General features: G+C 31.5%; 1 protein-coding gene across 1 annotated transcript; it reads right to left on the bottom strand.

Moving 5' to 3' along the window:
* Positions 1-1090: 1090 nt before the first annotated feature.
* Positions 1091-12194, bottom strand: LOC133194615 (beta-1,3-galactosyl-O-glycosyl-glycoprotein beta-1,6-N-acetylglucosaminyltransferase 4-like). Its single transcript, XM_061330541.1, has 3 exons — positions 11337-12194; positions 10487-10719; positions 1091-1620 (listed from the first exon to the last, which is right to left on the bottom strand). Exons 1-3 carry the CDS (start codon positions 12140-12142, stop codon positions 1304-1306), a joined length of 1356 nt encoding a protein of 451 aa, XP_061186525.1. The 5' UTR covers positions 12143-12194; the 3' UTR covers positions 1091-1303.
* Positions 12195-19824: the final 7630 nt, after the last annotated feature.

Genomic DNA, 19824 nt, shown 5'->3' with positions numbered 1-19824 from the left:
TCTTTTTGGGTTTTTTTCCTTGCATATTTGTCTTTTGCACCTTATTTGTTTACTTATTCTATTTTGTTGCTTGTTTGCACTCCTTTATTTTCTTTTCATTATATTGTATAGTGAGTATACATGCTAAGTAATAACTCTAAGAAATTAATGTAACTTACATGTATTATGAATTATTTCATCATGATTGTAAATCATTGTCAATTCTTAAAATTTATAACCCTGACTTTCTTGGAGAGGACTTACATAGGCCATGCCTGATGTCCAATCCAATTATGTAAATTGACTTTACATAATAAAATACTGATTAAATTAAATATTTGTAATATTTTGGGGTTTTCGTTTTTTTAATATGAATTCAAATAGCAAAATAAATGGGTCAGAAAGTTTTGAGACTTTCATATCAAAGTTTTCAATACAAAACACTAGAAATTAAAATTGCTTTGGCTGGTTTTATTTTTTAATGAAAAAGATTCACTGATTTTTTGCTGCTTCATTAAAGAAACACAATCATACACTCTATATCAAAGAGTAGGTGTGGTTAAAAGAACGCGACTTAATTCATTCCAAAAATATAATCTAACTGGATTTAGTACAGCTTTTTTAAAATTAAATTTTGAAAACATTTCAGATAAAGGACTGTATACCATAAAGACCGGTATCTGCCCCGAAAATCAAACTTTGATGGTGAAGACTATTTATGTTCCTGTGGGTACCTGCAGACTTCAAAGCATTACTTATTTTCAATAGCCATGACATCATATGTTAGATATGACATATGTTAGATATGACGTAAAGAAGATGGCGTAATTTCTACATTTCAATGAGTCTGAGAGCAAAAAGTGTATTTTATGTGAATATTTTGATTAAAAATCATACAGAGAAGATTTGCTCCAACTCATTCTTTTAATATAATGATGACATGCAGCTATAAAATCAATCAAATATGTGAATATTGTACTGGAGCAGACTTGCGCTCTGTAAATTCTATAAAAATTCTATCAAATTGGACAAATATTGTCCATTTTGTCCTCTTTCTTAAAAATAACAGAAGATCCATAGTTTGTGACGTCCCATAAACAAAAATTGTCAATGATCTTCTTCCAAACTATTATATTTTTATTGATTCAGATTTTCACACAATATATACAATTATATACATTTCTAGAGATTTTCAAAATTTTGCGTTCATTTCGGCAGAAATATGCTTATACCGCATATAGCTCTTTGCAAACTTTTGAAGGACTTGAAATTGACAAATCAAGCAGAGCTATTGGATTATAAGATCTTTTTGAATCCCATCGTCTTATACAATATTCTTTATATACTGTAATTTTTGGTAATAATCCGTTTTGAATTCCAATCGTCGGTAATATTCGTCTTTTGTTCTATTAAAAATTAATTCATCCATACATCTCAAGGTATATGGTTGGTAGTCAATATAAAACTTATTGGCAAAAAACTCAGGGCGTAGTGCTAAGACCGGAAGATCACCGACTCCAAATATGCAAACACTCCTGACGAACTGACCATGGCAAGAACAGCGTGTATTCCTCCAAACCTTGTAGCGAGACAGATACGGCTTTGTTACTGCAAAATCAGATTGATCTTTCTCCATGTGTCCTATCAAATTGATCAATATTATCATTATTGTTAATCAAATGCCACGGTCATCAAACAAATTCCTGATCAATAGAGAGCTAGGGTTCCATGATTCTGGACCCACATATGCCATTTTAACTACATGTACATAAAACAATGTTATCGTAGGTGTTGTTCTTTTGTTGACTGATTCATTACTAGATTGAAGGATGTGTATTGTTAACAGCTATTCTTTTTTCATTTCAAAACAAAGACTTGAAACAATACGTTTTGTAAAACCATTACATGTACATAGTACACTTTTTGTAAATTCCTTATATCCTATTTTTTTTTATATCTAGTCAATGATTAAAATCAATACCTTGGAATACGTTGTGACAATTTGAAATATGCCTCATGAAAAATACAGGCATTCACATTAAATTGTTTTCTTCAAGTGTGATTTATTGCACTGATAAACTAATACAAATAAAATTTACAGGTAGAATGTGAGGTGACAAGCTTATCTGGTGAACTAGCGGGTGGCCATCATAAAACACAGAAGTCGATATATCTGAACCATTGGTTTGATTTGCTGAATCAATTATTTATCATTTAAAGCACATTGGTGCACCTGGGGTGGTGTTTGGAGGAAGGGGTCTCAATTCAGAATGGTGAATCTAGAGAGGGATTCACATTGGCAATGGCTAAACTCATTAATTGAGCTTAAAGGCAGAGATTTTAAGCACCGCCTACAAAATTACCTGGTCTGTGTACCAATACCAAACAAGTGCATTAAGTTTCATCATTTGGCGCTAGATCTTGATTGATCGACATTTTATTTACTATAAAGTGTCTGTGTATACCCTGTACACTTGTTTGGCACTCGTGGCGACCTTCAAATTAACTTTAGATCCTTTGATATTTACCGCATATGGTATAAAGAAGCTGTATAACTAGAAAAATATTTTAGCTTAAAAAAATAAATATATAATTATATATTCTTGGTATTTGATATCATTATAATATTCTTCATATATAATTATATATTCTTGGTATTTGATATCATTATAATATTCTTCATGATATTATATCAAACTTTGCTATAATAACTTTTTTTCCAAAGTGAATTTCATTAACAGTATAAATGATTCTGTATTCAAACTTGAATTAAGATGTTCATATTAATTTTATTATGCTAAATTATAAAATATCATATAATTGAATTTAGAAATTTTTCTAATCATACATAGGTCACTGATATTTTGCTTCGTAATTCTGAGAAGAATTTGTAGGCAACACTTTTTTAAGCATGTTTAGACATGTCGACAAACGTTATGATAAATCTAATGAATTATGAGTATATTCACATCTACATTCTCTTAGTTTTAAGGGGAGACAGGACACATGTCACATGACTCAATTAACTACGTCATAGTCACCGTTAATGTTGGTGTTAAACGTTGTTATAATCACCTGTATTTGTATAATTTTTGTTCAACTTATTGAGCTTAAACATTTTCTGTAAAATATCTAAGAATTTTGAACGATCATGTAAATATAAAAAAAATGTGAAATCGATTGATCCACACCTCTGTTTCTTTACGCTGCAGTCTTAACATGTCCGTGACGTCATATATGATATCTCAGTGCAGCGAGATCAAGTACACGTTGATTACCTGGTCAGTTTTAAAACATTAAAACAGATTACCGTCAATGCATCGTGATAAATTTTTTGAAGCAGGAATTACAATAATAATATTTGGTAGCAGAGATTATATGAATTAATGTTCCATTTCGCTTGTGTAAGTTTTCAAATGACGTCACAGTTGTTTTCCTGTACTCGGAAAACGTAAACATGAAGCGTTTTTATCACGCTTATGTCTTGTTCCACTGTGTCCTGTGTGATAATGAGGTAAGCTTAACCTTACGATATTGATACAAATTATTACTGCGAAGAAGGACCTCAGTTCAATCGTAAATCTTAAAATATTTATTGACAGAATTTTTTCCCAAATGCGTTTTTTGTCGTTGAAGCCGTCTTGAAAAGTGCGTAATTTATCCAGTCAAAACACATTGTGAAATATGAAAAAAATTTCCGTAAGAATTCTAAACACTATTTATATTCTGAATATTTGAAGAGCTGCATGTCCTTATACATATTTTTTGTTTATGTTTAAAAATTCCCATTATAGACTCAATAATGGACCCGTAAACACTAAGAACCAAACCTTAATACAGACACTGTACGGAGCAATATTTTTATGTCGATATCTCTTAAACAAGTCAAGATAAGTGATGACAGAATTACTTTAGGACATACTAAATTAAAAATACAAAATATGAAAAAAAATCATTGACTAGATCTTTTTCAGCTCAAGGTCCTGTTCCCCCTTAATATGTAAATTAATAGTATTAGATGTTTAAAATGATTTTGAATATTTTCAACGCTCTGGAAGCAGGCGTCTGTCCGAATTTTAGATACAAACGGGATGTAACTCTAAATATGACCGTAATTGGAGCTCAACAAATACTTTCGATAATATATATATATATATATATATATATATATATATATATATATATATATATATATATATATATATATATATATATATATATATATATATATATATATATATATATATATACGTTTTGACACATATTCAAACACAAGTTGATATAAATTATTGAGATGATTTTTGTTTACAATTTTTTTACTTCTAATTCAAAATCGTCTCAAAATCCCGAACTCAGGCGAAGTTCGACTTCTTGGTCATTTTATTGTGTATTAAATCATTTTCTGTGTATAGGGATTAGGAGACAAACGACCACAGGTAGACTGCTAACGCTCAAGGCATTTATATCAGTACAAAATAAGCCCCCCTCCCCACCTGGAATTTACCACTCGGTAAAAAAAAAATTTCTGCCTTTAAAGAATTCTGTAGTTTAATACTGTAATTTCAATTGTGAGTTGAAAAATAAAAGATCAGTCGTTCAAATGAGAACCCAGTTTAAAAAAAATATTTCAGAGTCGTACTGTTTTGTAGCAATCACCTTTTTTTTTGGGGGGGGGGGGGGGGCTTTCCGGCAAGCTCGGAAAACATATCCAAAGTTGCTTGCCGATGTAAGGTAGAATTTTGACCCGAGTTGAAAATTTACTCGGGGGGTCATTTTTCAACGTTGAAATTGAGACTATAGGTGTTGAATTTAGACCCTAGTCCGTTGAAAATTGAGTCAGGTCGTGGAATTTTGATCATGAATCCGGAGATAAATGAAATCAGTTAAGAATTTGAAATTTTTTCCAAAATTATAAAATATCGCCTGTGACTTCCAACATGCAAGATACTTATTTATGTAGGGATGTTACTAATTTATGTTAACATGCAAGATAAATGTTTACATGCAAATATTTATGTCAACATGCAACTTATATATATTGGCATGCAGCTTATTTATGTGAACATGCGAGAAAAATATGTCGACATGCAACTTATTATTAAGAAAATTTTGCACAAATATAACACAAAACTCTAGTTCATATTACTACATAAATGTACAACACGTATATTTTTAAATGAAAGTTTCTAATACAACTGCCTCGGATATACATTTTATGCCAGAACAACAATGTTCATCCGGGCACCAAATTTATACCCGATTGTTCTTAAAAAGCATTGTTTTTCATATTATTTTTAATATTCTCTACACAGAAGTTCGAGTTCAGTTGTTACTCTTTTGTAATGCTGATGGTGCTCTAAGATATTTGTTTAGGACTTACGTTATATTTCCAACACATCCATGATTTTGAAATAACCTGAGTTCCACTCACCGCGACGGGTGAATTACGGAACGTATTCTAAGGGACATTTCGGCACATTTGGAGAAAATTAATCCTTTACTTTTCCGCAAAAGTTTCATTCGGTTTCCACAAAAATTGTATATGTCAACATAAATACGTTGCATGCCGACATGATTATCTTGCGTGTCAACATATATAAACTGCATTCAACATAAATATGTTGCATGTCAACATTTTTTTCGCATTGTAACATAAATTAGTTGCATGTCAACATAAATAAGTTGCGTCTAGCATACTGGAAGTCACATACAGGCGTTTTTTTTTTGATATATTTTTTTTTAATTCCAAATTCTTAGTCGATAATATTTATGTTGCATGTCATGATATTTATGTTGCATGTTGACATATTCATAGTGCATGTTCATAAAATTATCTTGGATGTGGAAATAATCTACGAAAGAATAACTTTTAAACAGGGAGCAGAAATATTCCACTATAATCTTCATCTTTTCCATCGTCAACTTTCCTTCTTTGTGAAGTAATATTCCGCTATCACCTGTATATGGTATTTACATATCCCAATTTATTCGAGGACATGTTCGATCATGTTTTAAGCTGAAGCAGGCTACTGACAGATAATTTAGTATTACAGGGATTTCATCAACTTTGTTTAAAGTCAGCATTAAATAAATTTTATGATCGCTTTATTGACCTTTAATTAGAAATAACCTTTTATTGGATCTATTTTGACCGACGTGTTTCATTCAAATTGTTAGTTTTTCTTGTTGTTATACTGAATTTGACTACAAAATGTTATGTCTACCTGGTCAATAATTAGGGCTCACGGAGGGTGTGACAAGGGATGCTTACTACTTCCTAGGCACTTGATCCAAGTTCTGGAATTTCAAGGGGTCTGTGTTTTATACCCTATTCACAGATTTGTATTTTTTATAGATGCTTTGAAATTTAGAAATTGGTTTCAAAAGTAAGGTTGTTATGCATGAAAATAAGTTAAATCGTTTACTGATCAACAACGTACATATACACTCAGACTGACATGCTTATGTCTTTTATTGTGGTAAAAAGGAAAATTTTGAAACTGAAATATTAATGAATAGACATAGATAATCCCCGCAAAACAACTTCCAGTTCGAAGACAGTCAAAAGCTTTGGAATTGGGGTCAGAAGAAGTCATTAAGGATTTGGGAAAAAAAATACCACGCTGTTGAAAAATAACCCCGGGTATAAATTTCACGACTTTTGGTCTCAATTTTCAAAGGTGAAAAAGCACCCCCGGTTCAAAAATGAAACACGGGTCAATTTTCAAAGCGGATCAATATTCAATATTCATCGGAAAGATCCAGGAAGGTACATGTAGTTTAGAAGAGCTAGATACATGTATTCGTTAGAAGTTTAGAAATGATTGGTCTTGGCATCTTGGCATTATAAGGTATAAGTTACTGTTGCTTTTGTACATTTATGACAGGTTAGTCAACAAAACACTAAACTTCAGATCATATGTATGTTTAGATGATAAAAAAAAATGGCATGGTACAGTTTATCTACAGTAGTATTGCAAAATGCCCTATCGTGAAGTCGAGCATGCGTATTCCAGTAAAAAAGACTAACGTAGATGAGTCATTATCAAAAACCACAGAAATAAAATCTCAGGAAAATCAACAAATTTTTTGTGTTGAAAAGTAATTTTTTTAATTGTTCAGAGAAACACATATCTGAAGAACACAAAAACACTAAACTCCTACCTAGAAATTATTTGATTTCAGAGTTACAAGAGATCAAAGAACTGGTTCTCCTAAAATTTTGTCCTTCCTGTTACGATAAAATAATACAAGTTTCACTGTTAGAGGTGCAAAAATAATTATAAAATTTGTTCAAACTAGATTGTGAAAGCATGACAAGTAAAGAATCAGTAATATTTTTTCAATGAAACAGGAGCAACGTAATTTTTACAATGTTTTTAGAGACAATTTTCAAAACTGAACAACATTTTGTTCAATATTTTCAACATTTTACAGTCGTAAAAGTAAGTATGAAAAACAGCATGCACACATTTGATAGGGAATGGTATTTTAGATATACATGTAGTTCCAATCTTTATATAATCATATATAAACAACATATTTTTGTAATTATTGTGCATGTAACAGGAAAGACAGACCCATAACAGGAAAGACAGTATTTTGCAAAAGACATGTCTCTCCTGTTATAGAATCCTAATTCTGGTTTAGAAATAATTGGAAAGTAAATATTGCATCAATTTCATAGTCTGAAATCTGTTGATATACTACAAAAATATAGATAAATCTAAAAAAAAAAGTCCATAAAAATATGACAGTAAAAGTTTTTTTTCGATCTAGTAGTTAAAAAGTATAACAGGAAAGAACAGAACATGCAACAGGATAGAAATTTTTGTGTATCTAAATCAAATTATTCATTTTGTTACACACTGACTTTAGAAAATCCTGAAAATTAACACCGGTGTCTCCAATTAATAGTAATACCTTAAGTACAAGTTTAAGATATGGACAAATAGAGAACAAAAATAATAAATATTGACGACTGTAACAGGAGAGACTTTTCCTAATTACACAACCTTGTAAATAGTAAAAAAAAAATGTTACATGTAAATTTAATATAATGTGAATTATAACTGAATTACATGTACAATACAAAAAAAAAAAAAAAAAAAAAAAAAAAAAAAAAAAAAAAAACAGGATTTACATTATTTTAGAGAAGTGCTTGCTTATGCAAATATTAGCTTTTACAACATACAATGAAGTAACAGGAAAGACTATTTTTAGAGTTTTAAAAAGATTAAACTTCCATATAAAATTAAAAAAATGGATTTGGAGAGTATCTATCTTTTGTCTGTTTTTTTTTTTACTTATCTCAGAAGAAAACTTGCATTTTCCAATGTTTTTACTAAATACTGTATCTAAAATATTAGTTTTTAAATAGTGTATGTATTTTTCTAGCAAATTTAAGTCTTTTTGATAAACCCAGGGATTTTCCACTATATTTTGGGAATGGGGACTAGCTAGGCCCTTGGAATTGGGAATTTAATGACATTTATCACTGATACTGTATTTGAAGTATTAGTTCTTAAATAGTGTATGTATTTTTCTAGCAAATTTAAGTCTTTCTGTTTGATAAATCCAGGGATTTTCACTTTATTTTTGGAATGGGGCCTGGCTAGGCCCGTGGAATTGGGAATTTAATGACATTATATCACTGATTGGAAAGTTTTTGCAATTGGGAATGGGGCCTAAATTCCGCCCTACACAGGACAGTGGAAAATCCCTGAAAACTGGGTAAAACTTTTGTTTAGGGATGGAAACATATACTGCCTAAGTAACATAATTTATTGTGTCCTTCCTGTTACACTGAATTAAATATGTATCAATATATTTATTAAATCATATTAAACTGATATTAAAAAGGCGAAAAATGATTCTTAAAAAGAAACCGTTTTTTCTTCAAAGATTATTTAAATGGTATATATGTGCTTCAAAGAAAAAAAATCTCATAGATTGTCCATTCTATAACAATCCCTGTCTTTCCTGTTACAAACTTATATTTAGAATTCCTTTATTTATATAGAGAATTTTTTTTTATTATTGAAAAAAGATCAAAAAATTGAATGAAAATAATATTAAATCTGACAAATTAATAAAAGACCACATTTTTTCTGATTTTAAGAAAATTTGTCCATACTGTTACAATATGTTATGGCTTTCCTGTTACAAAATAACATTTTATGTTTTAACATACATATCTAAACCAATGAATCCTCACTCAGGGTGTATTCCTTTTACATACTACTTTATTAAAAACTGTATGAAAATTAATTGCTAGATTAATGATAAGATAGGTCTCAAATCCTCATTTTATGTAATGTTAGTCTTTCCTGTTACAAAAATTGTCTTTACTGTTACAATTTACACGTAACAGGATGGACAATAACAGGATAGACAATTACTCTATATTTGGTTCTTTATTTTCCTGATTGATTACCATACAAGCTGATGATGCAGTAGTTTTGAAACAAAATTTTAAAGTTATTTTGTAAGAAAAGTTACAATTTCTTAATTCAAATGTTAATGCTTATTTTCAATGTAACAGTAATGACGTTTTTTTTCTACTGAGTAAATCATACTTATATTTTGGACATTTTCTTCAAACTCTTCAAATTTGAATGAATGGCATCAACAACTTGGTTTCATGTAAATGAAACTGAGGCTGATAATAAGTATGGAACCCAGAAAGGTTCAGTCGAAATATTTCTATTTTCTGTTTTTTCATTAGCGTAACAGGAGAGACACACATTTTAGTCTTGATATTTACATGTAATAAGACAAGCATATTTAAAAATTTTTAGTGTTTGTATGGCATATGTCAATATATAGTTTAAGGCATACAAGGAAAAAAATGAGAAAAAAAATTAACTGGATTTGGCTATAAAACGCTTGTAAATTCAATGCAAAGGAGTAGGACATCGCAAAATATGCTTATATGTACATTTCTAAATGCATTTTTTCTCTAAATATATCATACAGCAGCAATATTAGTATTCTGCCAACTACAGAATAATGTATTCAAAATAGTAAAGTAAAAAATTATATAGTTTTTACTTCCTATACTTTTTTAATTGCCTTGTGACCAAAAATTTGGCAGATTTTGATAATGACTCAGTTGCTGGCGCTCGAGAGCACTAGCAATAAAGTTTCTGATGTCAAACAATGACTTTTCCCCTTAAACAAACTTGGTTGTTTGAAAAAAAAAAAATCAAACTTCTTAAAATTGTTTTAAAGTGTTTTAGCTGTAGGCTATATTTTATAAAAGCGTTTACACAGATTGCAAGTCGCTGATATAACTTGGAAAAGCACAAGAACTATGCACCAACCTGCACGTAAAGCTAAGAATGCTTTACAATGAACTAAAAAATCATAAATATTCAATTGCCCTTTTTATTTTCAGATTGATATTTCACTCTTTATGATTCAAAGGAATACTTAATTTGATTCAAAAAGAAGTATATCAAATATAAAATTAAATAATAGTCAAATGAATCGTATATGTACAAACCTTTAAAAAATCCAGGTACTCCAAGATGAGGATTATGAGTCAGAGAAGCAAAGAAGACTTCATCTGGAATCTCTGTTTTATGTAAATATTTCAAGAACTCTTTTGCTATTGGATTATTAACCATATATTCTACTGTTTCTCTATTAAGGGTCACGTGGACTGCCCCTTTAATAAGATGGATATTGTGTGGTGGCGTCCCCGCAGATGACCAGCGCCGCTCAACGTCTGCATTCCTTTGAGGTAAAAAAAAATTAACAAAAAATGGACGATTTGATTTCGAGTAGATGCATTTTGATTTTAATTATTTTGTATTGGTTTTTAAATTATGGTTCGATCGAAATAAAATCGTAAAAATCAGTACAGACATCTGGGTGCATAATCTATCAATGTTTATTAGGTTAAAGGAAAATTGTGTTGAATATTGTTTTTATAAATTTTTAAATTTTTGTTTTGTTTTCAATGCATCAAATCCAAATTCAATAAATTTGTTGTTGCATGTAAGACTTTTAAATATTTGATTAAAATATATTTAAAATAATGTGCCAAAGGAATAATTATTGGAATCTTCAAAAATATTGAAACATAATACCAAATCACAGTTACTGTAGAAGAAAGTGTCAAGCTCCTTGAAATAATATGTTGAACGTACATTCCTTTTTACTGTTTTCCCCAATTCTAATAATACATGTTCTGCAATTTTTGTTTTGTTTGCAGGAATAAGCGAAAAGATTTCAATGTCTTGTTTCGGTTCTTTGAAACTTTAATGAACATGCTTTGTTTGATTTGAGCACTACGTTATTAACCAAAAGACTAAATCATTACAGATGGGTAAACAATTTCAAAACCTTACCAATTCATCAAGCCCTCTGCTTCATTTGAACCATTAAAAATTGTCAGTATCCTCACCAATTCGTAGTTTGTACGGAGGGGAAATTCTTGACCTGTCAAATTTATAAAATATTTCCACTTATGTTTAAGCAAAGCTTCCATGCACTGTATTTCGGGTGTCAGAACACTTATCGTCCCCCATTCCACCTTAATCCTCTCAGGAGCCAAAAACACATTTGGAAAACATCTGATTATGCTTGCAATTTCGTCGAAAATGTCGTTTGATGCTTTTTTATCAATGTGAACACAATAAAAGTTTTGCGGCCGGTAAATTGCTCGTAATAGAATTTCAAATTGCCACGGGCTCTTGAACAGTAGAATGGTGTACGCTATAGGGAAACGTTTTTCCTCGTCTGTTAAAGAATCCATGATATATCCTCTATCTTCTCTGAATCTGGTGCAGTCTTTTGTTAGCTCCTGAAAAGACAAACCTGACCCGACGACATTTTTATTTAATTGAGCTGCTTTCTCAATTTCCATCCTGTCGTGGTCAAAAAGTCGACGACAGTCAATATTTGGAACAAGTCTTTTCTTTTGAAAATAAAAAGGCAGCTGCATATTATCATAATCGTCATAAGTTTTTATATCCTTATGTTCAATGTACAGTGGTGAAAAGGAATCAAAGAAGTGCAGAATGCTATAAAATAGCTCGTCATTGACGTGAGTTTGATCCGAACTTTTCCACTGAACGGCCAAGAAGGCGAAACCAAAGGCAAACACAGTCAAGTACAGCAAACGTCTACCAACCTTGGACAGTCGTAGTTTCATGTTTTGTTATAGATACAAAGTTAAATGTTAAACAAGAATATTTTTGCTGATTACTTTGTTATCATTCACTGTGCAGCAGAGCAAAAAGCCCGCTCATTTTATATGAGGAAATGATTTTTTTTAAATCACTCCACACTGAATTCGTACTTTTTCATAGAGAAGTAGAGGATGACATATATGAATTTCAAATTAAGTTTAAGGAAGCGTTTCAATTTAAAAAAAAAAAATAAGATCACGCGGTATTAAAATTTAACATTTTATTCTGAGAGAGAGAGAGAGAGAGAGAGAGAGAGAGAGAAGGGGGGGTCCGCACCAGCTCAAACAAAGATCGGGCTTGGAAATTGTGGCAAATGTAGTGACAGTGCTAATTATAATCATATGTTTTAACAATATTTTTTGAATACATTTTTTTTTCAAATTGTGTTTTTGATATGACCCCCGTTTGATGTCAGGCGATGTGTAGTTTAAGACCTTAATGTTGTTAAAGTGTTAAAAAAATTCTTTTCTATAGTGTTTCATATATTGTTTACATGCACATGATCACATAATTAAAACGGTGTTTATATAGCTATAATTATTCGGTTAGTTGTTACCTGGTATGCCGCATGGTTGTTAATCTGGAAGTGCGATTTCCCATACTGCATTTTCAATATGTCAAAAGTTGTAAGCGGCGATTTATTTGATTCATTTGTGTAAATATTCTTTAATTATCACGAAAGTTTACTTTATAAAGTAGTTATATAGAGGATATCTATTGTGTGATTTGATATTTGCTTTATCCAACGAGTTGAAATGGTGTATACGCAGCACAGTTAAGGCTGCAGTAAGGAGGCGGGGCCTAATTTATGACATCACACAAAAATATAGGTTCTTCAAATTATCACAAAATTAAATGATCTGCTATTTCAAACTGTTGAATAGCTTTAAACTACATAGATACTAACTAGTGCATGCATTATTGTCGTTGGTTAATTCCCACACAGCAATATATAAACAATTCCCTGATCGCAATGCACTTGTCGATGTGACGTCATATCGTAAAAATTGACGCAGTTTGTATGCAGTGAGAGGCGGATCAAGTTATATTTATACAATGAAAAATGTATTTTGTAATTAAATAAAATATAAATTTTAGATCTATAAGAGGCCATTAACTTGGATGCAATGTCTATTTTATGATTTTATTCATATACTTTCCGTACATTTCCTAAACAAGCGTAGATGTCGTATATTTGTATGCAGATTCATTGAAGGGTAATAGAAGGGTCGTAATAAATCTATATATTGCAAGGGCATACCCTCATTGAATTATGACAAGCTTTTACACATAAACTGAAGAAGTATGGAGATATTTGAAAAGTGCTGCGATATTTATATTATATTATATTTAATGTACTTGACCAGCAAAATATTCAACATATGTTTAACAAATGTAATTTTTGCAATTAGATAGTAGAATCCATATAGGTTCGCAGCACTTTTCACAAACTACAAAGAGTGTAGAAAATAATTATATATTAAACTTAGATTTTTAACTTGGTTATGCTCTTGCAATATTAGAATTTATAGATGACCTCAATACTTCAGGTATATTTGCTCAAATCACGTGACTACCACATCAGGTGACAAGTCTAAATAAGAAATCTAATCCAACATGTAGTTTTCAACCACATGCATTTATCCAATAATAGTAAAGTCCTAAAAAGAAACTCCCATCCTTGTAAATAATGTATTTTCTAAACAAGATGTGTTTGTGAAACACTGATGCCCCCGTATGCCAACTCATAGCAAAGGTTAAACTTTCTCAAATGCAAATGAAATATGTTGGTACCCAAAGTAAGGTCTTGTCTTGAGGAATATACCTGTGAAATATGAAAACCCTAGCAGCAACCATGGAATAGATATAGAAAAGGTTAAAGTTTTTCAAAAGTAAGTTAAACATCAAGGTCAAGGTCAAATGGTCAAAATTGATGGTGCCTTAGGAAAGGCCTTCTCACAAGAAATATACAGGTGAAATATGAAAACTGAAGCACTAATCGTTCAAACACACAATTATAGATGTTCTATTTATTTCAAACGATTTTCATTTTTTAAAAATTTTGAGATGACCCCTGTTGATTGATTTCTACCCAAATCGATGACGCTTGATGGCATCGCACTGTTGACGTTGAAATGCCGAAAAGAAAGTTATCTGTAGATACAAAATATGAAATCTTAATGATATCTGTTGCGTCTTTTAAAACATATGTGACAATTTGATGGAGATTCATTTTAATACACACTTTTGACTGGAAGTTGTACTGTGTTGTAAGGACCGAGGAATCATGAATCCTATTTTGAAATAATTTTGTGCACTACGACAGTGCTAGGCTACTTGTAGATGGTAAGTTATATAGTATAATGTGAGAAAGTGTTGTTGAAAGTGACTAGACTTTCCTGCATGGTCAAATGAATCTTGCACTAACAACTTCACTGCTCAGCGTAACGTTTCCTATGACATCGATCGAAAGGGAGGGGGAGGGGGAGGGGTAACATCCGTTATCGCAGTAGCCAGTAAAAAAAAAGAAGACATTTCATTGAGGTAAAACGAATCTTTCTTTTTATAACAATATTTTTGCTCATTATCATTCATTTGATAATGCAAGTTTCGATAAATTTACATCTTGAAGCGAGGGGTTGTGTTGTGACAAAACCGAAAGTGCTATTGATAAAGCACACCACTCTGTACCATCTGGTTATACTGTGAGGGAGAAACGAACGATAACTCTGAAAAGGAGATTGAAAGCACATCCGTGGATAAAGCATAGGTTTATCTTATGGGTAGTATCCACCACATGTATGAGATAAAATATTTTACTTTTTCCTATTTTCTGGTGAAACATGTGCACACTTTTTAGTTGCCGTGGGAATTGGGGTATCGTGTATCGCCTGTGATTGGTTGATTGATCAGATTCGCGTTGTTTCTGATTTGTTAACGTATCGTTGTTTCTATAGTAAGAACGCGGAGTTGCAGCTTTTGAACAGTAGACTACAACACTGTAACAAGGTGTGTGTTTAATTTAGATGTTTGGGTTAATAGTTTGATAATATTAAGTGGTGTGGAGAAAAAACTTTATTCAGAGAATGAAAAATATTCATTTACCAGTATATCAATGGTTTTTAAATAGATTTCAGTTTTGGATTATATATACTACAGTCATACGAGGGCCGTTCAAAAATTACGCGAACTTGTAGCACAGAAAATATATTTGACGACATAATCAAGCAAAAAGTCATAAATAAAATAAAAGAATCTTTTCATATATGATCATCAAAATTTCATATCAAAATATTGTAAATTTGTATCAATTTCAAGTTATTTAACAGGACATCTCATGAAGTCACGGCGCAGTAAAACTTTCAACGTCACGGGCATTTTGAAAAATGGGAACTTTTATTTTCTCAAATTTTTCCTTAGTATTTGATACTGTATAGTTTTGGTTCCTTATCCACTCAGAATAAACATCCATATACCATTTCCGATTCAGCTTAAAAACTATAAAACTATCATTGTGTGTTTTAGTTTGTGTTAAACCCCAAAACTGCAGATATTTCTGAAGTAAAGTTTGACATCAGTCGATCTCAATCACATTCTTAACAGCCCAGATCAGTGTTTTGTCAATGAACTTCTTCCATTCATTCTTCCATTCAGATTGCCTTCTGACTAAGGTCTATCAGTCTAAAATTCTTTCTTATATTTTGTAGAGATGTGTCGGATATTCCGCTGGTTAACTACATGTTTTATTAGGATTATTCTGGGTCTCTATTCGCGTTTTCCCAGCATGATTCATGATTTGATAAAAGTGCGCTGCTCCGTCAAATCACGAGACGTCATTTTTGCAGTTGATTTCGTAGGGGTCACATCGGAGAAAAAATACAATATTTCTGTTAGTACTTCAAATATTAAGCCAGAAATCTAAATACTTAATAATAAAACAATAAAAAGAAATTTTAGAGAAAATTGTTGAATAATATTGTGAAATATGGAAAATAAATGAATAAAATTTTGGATTCCGTATGTTTGTTTTTCAACATTTTTGCCGTGCTCCGTATATCACCATCAGCAGTATCAAAACAGCAATAATTTTATAAGATATTAAATAAAATCAAACACTTTTACCAAGAATTTATTGGAATTTTTAAGAAATATGTTCCTGTGAAATTTCAATTCTATATGACGTCTGTAAGAGTAAATAATAGCAGAGTCCGCGTAATTTTTGAACCGCCCTCGTATATAAGATTACCAGAATTTTTGATAGGTCTAAGAGAGTTAAACTTGCACATGAATTATTTATTGCTGGAGAAGACTACAGTTATAGAGGTTTTTATTAGTTTATGAAACACCAGAGATTTTGCGAAAGTTGAACAGTATTATTTTGTTTCTGTGCCCTGTGAATAAATTCATAAACTTTTAATGGAGTTCTTGAATTAAGGAATAACTGTCTAGTTTTTTGGTTTTATGATGTGATCAATCAATTTGCTCGCCTGATAATTTTCATAAATTATCATGAAACTAAAAAGCCAGACAGTTATTACTTATATTTACATTTTTACTTGATCCTTGATTCAATTAAAAAAATCAATAATAAGAAATCTCAGCATCCTCACCAGGTGTATAATACTGTTAATTTGCATTATTTTGGTGTCTTTTATACAAGTTCTCTGCTTGTTTACAAATTAAGTAAAATTGTGACAAGGGTTTTAAGAGAAAAGTTCGTAGTCGTGCGGCAAGAAGTCGAGATTTGGATTCTCCTGTAAGCAGACACTTAGAAGAGGATATGCTGGTTGGTAGATATTACAGGTCTGACACACCTGTCCAGTCTGAAAAAGATAAAAGAAAACTGATAGAAGCAACTACTAATCATATAATTGTTAGCTCAAATTCTACTCTACAAATATTTGAAGAGTCTGAAATTTTTGCTACGAATACAGGTAAAATACCTGTTGCAGAACATACAGGTTTTGTACATGTTAAAAGCAATACCCTATCACAACACAATTCAGATGATGTAACTGTAGCATGTAAAAGCTCATTTACAACAGTGAGTTTTTTTACTGAAGTAATCCAGATACACTTCTCACATACTCGAGCTCCTAGCTCTTTAACAAATGCATATATGGTTTAACCTCAGTGCAATCACCATTTTCACATAGAGTAAGTGTAGGCCACCATTACTTTTACCAGGCACTCAAGTTCCAGTAGCTTCACGTTTAGTGAGTTTAAGCAACGCATTGCCAGAGTATTTAGGAAAGCGCAACACTAGTTACTTGGCAACACTCTCATCTGTACATTCTGTACCTCTCGCGGAGTTTCCCGAGAGTGACGGAGTTAGGGGGTTTGGTGATACACTTAATTGATTTATAGCGTTAAAATTTGAAACTGGGCAACAGAATGATAGAATGAAACAGTGGTTCATTTAATTTTGCTTTGATATCCCTGGTGATTCAATGGCCAAATCACTTAGGAGGATAATCTTTGGAAAGCCATTGAGTATTTTAGTATTAACTCATAATTTAGGGACTAAGCGCTTTAATTAAAACTTTTTACTGCTGTCACGGTAAGCGGCTGTGAAAGAAAGACAAAAGGAAGGCTAAAGGTTAGCCACCTTAACTGCGTGCTAATTAATAACAATTGCTCTGTGGTTACACTTTTTCTACACAATTTTTTTTTATACAGAAACCCTTATTTAAAATAAAGTAAACTTTTTACGCTTGTTAACTAATAGCTGAAGAAAAAAGGTTACACTTTTTATTCTTTGTCATTTATGAAACCAAAGAGATGACATTTCGGGCTTTCTGGAAAGCCGAACTTGTGTTCTATTACTTCCGTTTCTTTTCCTATGTGGACAGGAGACATGCACGTTATGATTTGGTGAGCCGTATTATCGTGGAACGTCCCCATTTTTGACGACATCTAACGAAACGTGTTTGTGCATATAACATCATATTTTTGTCATGCATTTATGATGCTAAATTAAAACTTATGTTTACGCATTAGTACTCCTGATCATAGTTTTTATGTATGTTAATTTTGTCACATTATGTTTCAGTATAACCTGGTAATAAAGAAAATATCGCAGGCAATGGTATTTTTAAAGTAAAAAAAACAACAACATTTAAAACCCTTTAAAAATATTGAAAACCTTTTAAGACTTTTCACAAATGCATATGACATTACCATGATTACAACCTTATAAAAATGTCAAATGAGGAAAATATAATTTCCCAGTATTCTGCAAAAATGAATACTTGTAATTTTGGTATAACAGCTTCGCGGGATATTTTTAAAAGTTCGCATTTTTTCAGGGACAACTCTCGTTTTACAGACAACATTCCAAGAAAGGAGGTAAACACGAAAGCAAGTAATGTGATGTTAGTGGCACAAGGTCAAAGTCACAATCTTCTCTTTACAGTATGAAATAGACATAATTTAGTCCAATCAAAATTTAGCGCCATTTTTCTCTTCAACTGATTGGTGCAATCGTGAATAAGCACACTGGAGTTTTAACAACGATGGATAATAGTCTGAAGTATGCATTAGGGTATACATAAATAACGGGAAAACGCAGCGAACAAGGACTAAAATATGATTAACGCCAATCTAAGAACCTTTACAGTAATTCATGGATACGTGTGTATTAGTCGGATAATAGCCGATCTTCATAACATTCATATACGTGGTGAAAAATATCAAAAATAGATTACCCTGACATTTTGAACAAACTGAAACAAATAAAGAATTTGTCAATGTATGGTTTTATTGAGGGATATAAAAGCTGGAATATGAGTATTTGTTAGATAGTAGATGCTAAGGAAACTACCATTATTATTGCATCAATTTTATGGATAAAGAATGATGCGTATTCTTTGTTTTTATTAACATCTTCAAATAAGATTAAAAATGTTATAAAGAACAGAGAATATGTATATATAATTAATAATAATCGCAACACTGGCCAGTTTTGTAAAAGAAAATCAAATGTTTGGTTAATTGTTTGATTGTATATGTTGTTTTACATCCCGTTCGAGAATTTTTCACTCATACAGAGGCGTCACTATAAATTGGTGATGGCTTCAAATTTAAATCTATACTCGGCACTCAGGGCCATTGAGCAGTAAGGAGTCTTTATCTTGCCAACGCCTGCACTGACGCGGGGCCTCGAATTTTAAGGTCTTATCCGAAAACCCGAAACTTTCACTTCAAAGTGCCGAGCGCTTGGCAAAGGAACATTTGCTACCTATTTTTCATCAGTCGCGGCCGGGGTTCGAACTCAAGACCTTCCAATCACGAAGACAGCCCTGCTGTCAAATGTTTGGTATAACAATAATGTTATATTTCATTTATAAAATCAGGTGCGATAATAATTTTTTAAAATAAATATAGCTAATAAATAGTCTGAAATAATAATAAAAATAGTAAAATTCAAGAATTTTAGTGTTCAATATCTTGGTGTTTTCTTGAACACTGAGTTTGCAATACGTATACGGGTTTGCACCGAAACATCCCGAATGCGAGCGTTCAATATCGAACGCTCCGATGTCGTCAAGTCGATCGCTCAACTACAATATTTATGATGGGTAGTAGCAGCTGGGTAAGAAGGTTTTTTATCCACAAAATTTAAATTATTAATTGATAATTGTGT

This window comes from Saccostrea echinata, unplaced genomic scaffold (assembly GCF_033153115.1).
Source record: "Saccostrea echinata isolate AGI-Se365-2 ecotype Australia unplaced genomic scaffold, CSIRO_AGI_Sech_v1 ptg000029l, whole genome shotgun sequence".
Lineage (NCBI taxonomy): Eukaryota > Metazoa > Mollusca > Bivalvia > Ostreida > Ostreidae > Saccostrea > Saccostrea echinata.
The sequence above is the reverse complement of the archived record's forward strand: the minus strand, read 5'-3'. Positions and strand labels throughout refer to the sequence as shown.

Excerpts from the sequence above, each read along its gene's own strand:
- LOC133194615 (XM_061330541.1), bottom strand. The coding sequence starts at position 12,142 with ATGAAACTACGACTGTCCAAGGTTGGTAGACGTTTGCTGTACTTGACT. Across the intron at positions 10,720-11,336 it reads GCAGAGGGCTTGATGAATTG|GAATGCAGACGTTGAGCGGC; the intron begins GTAAGGTTTTGA and ends TTTACCTCAAAG. Across the intron at positions 1,621-10,486 it reads AGTACCTGGATTTTTTAAAG|GACACATGGAGAAAGATCAA; the intron begins GTTTGTACATAT and ends TCAATTTGATAG.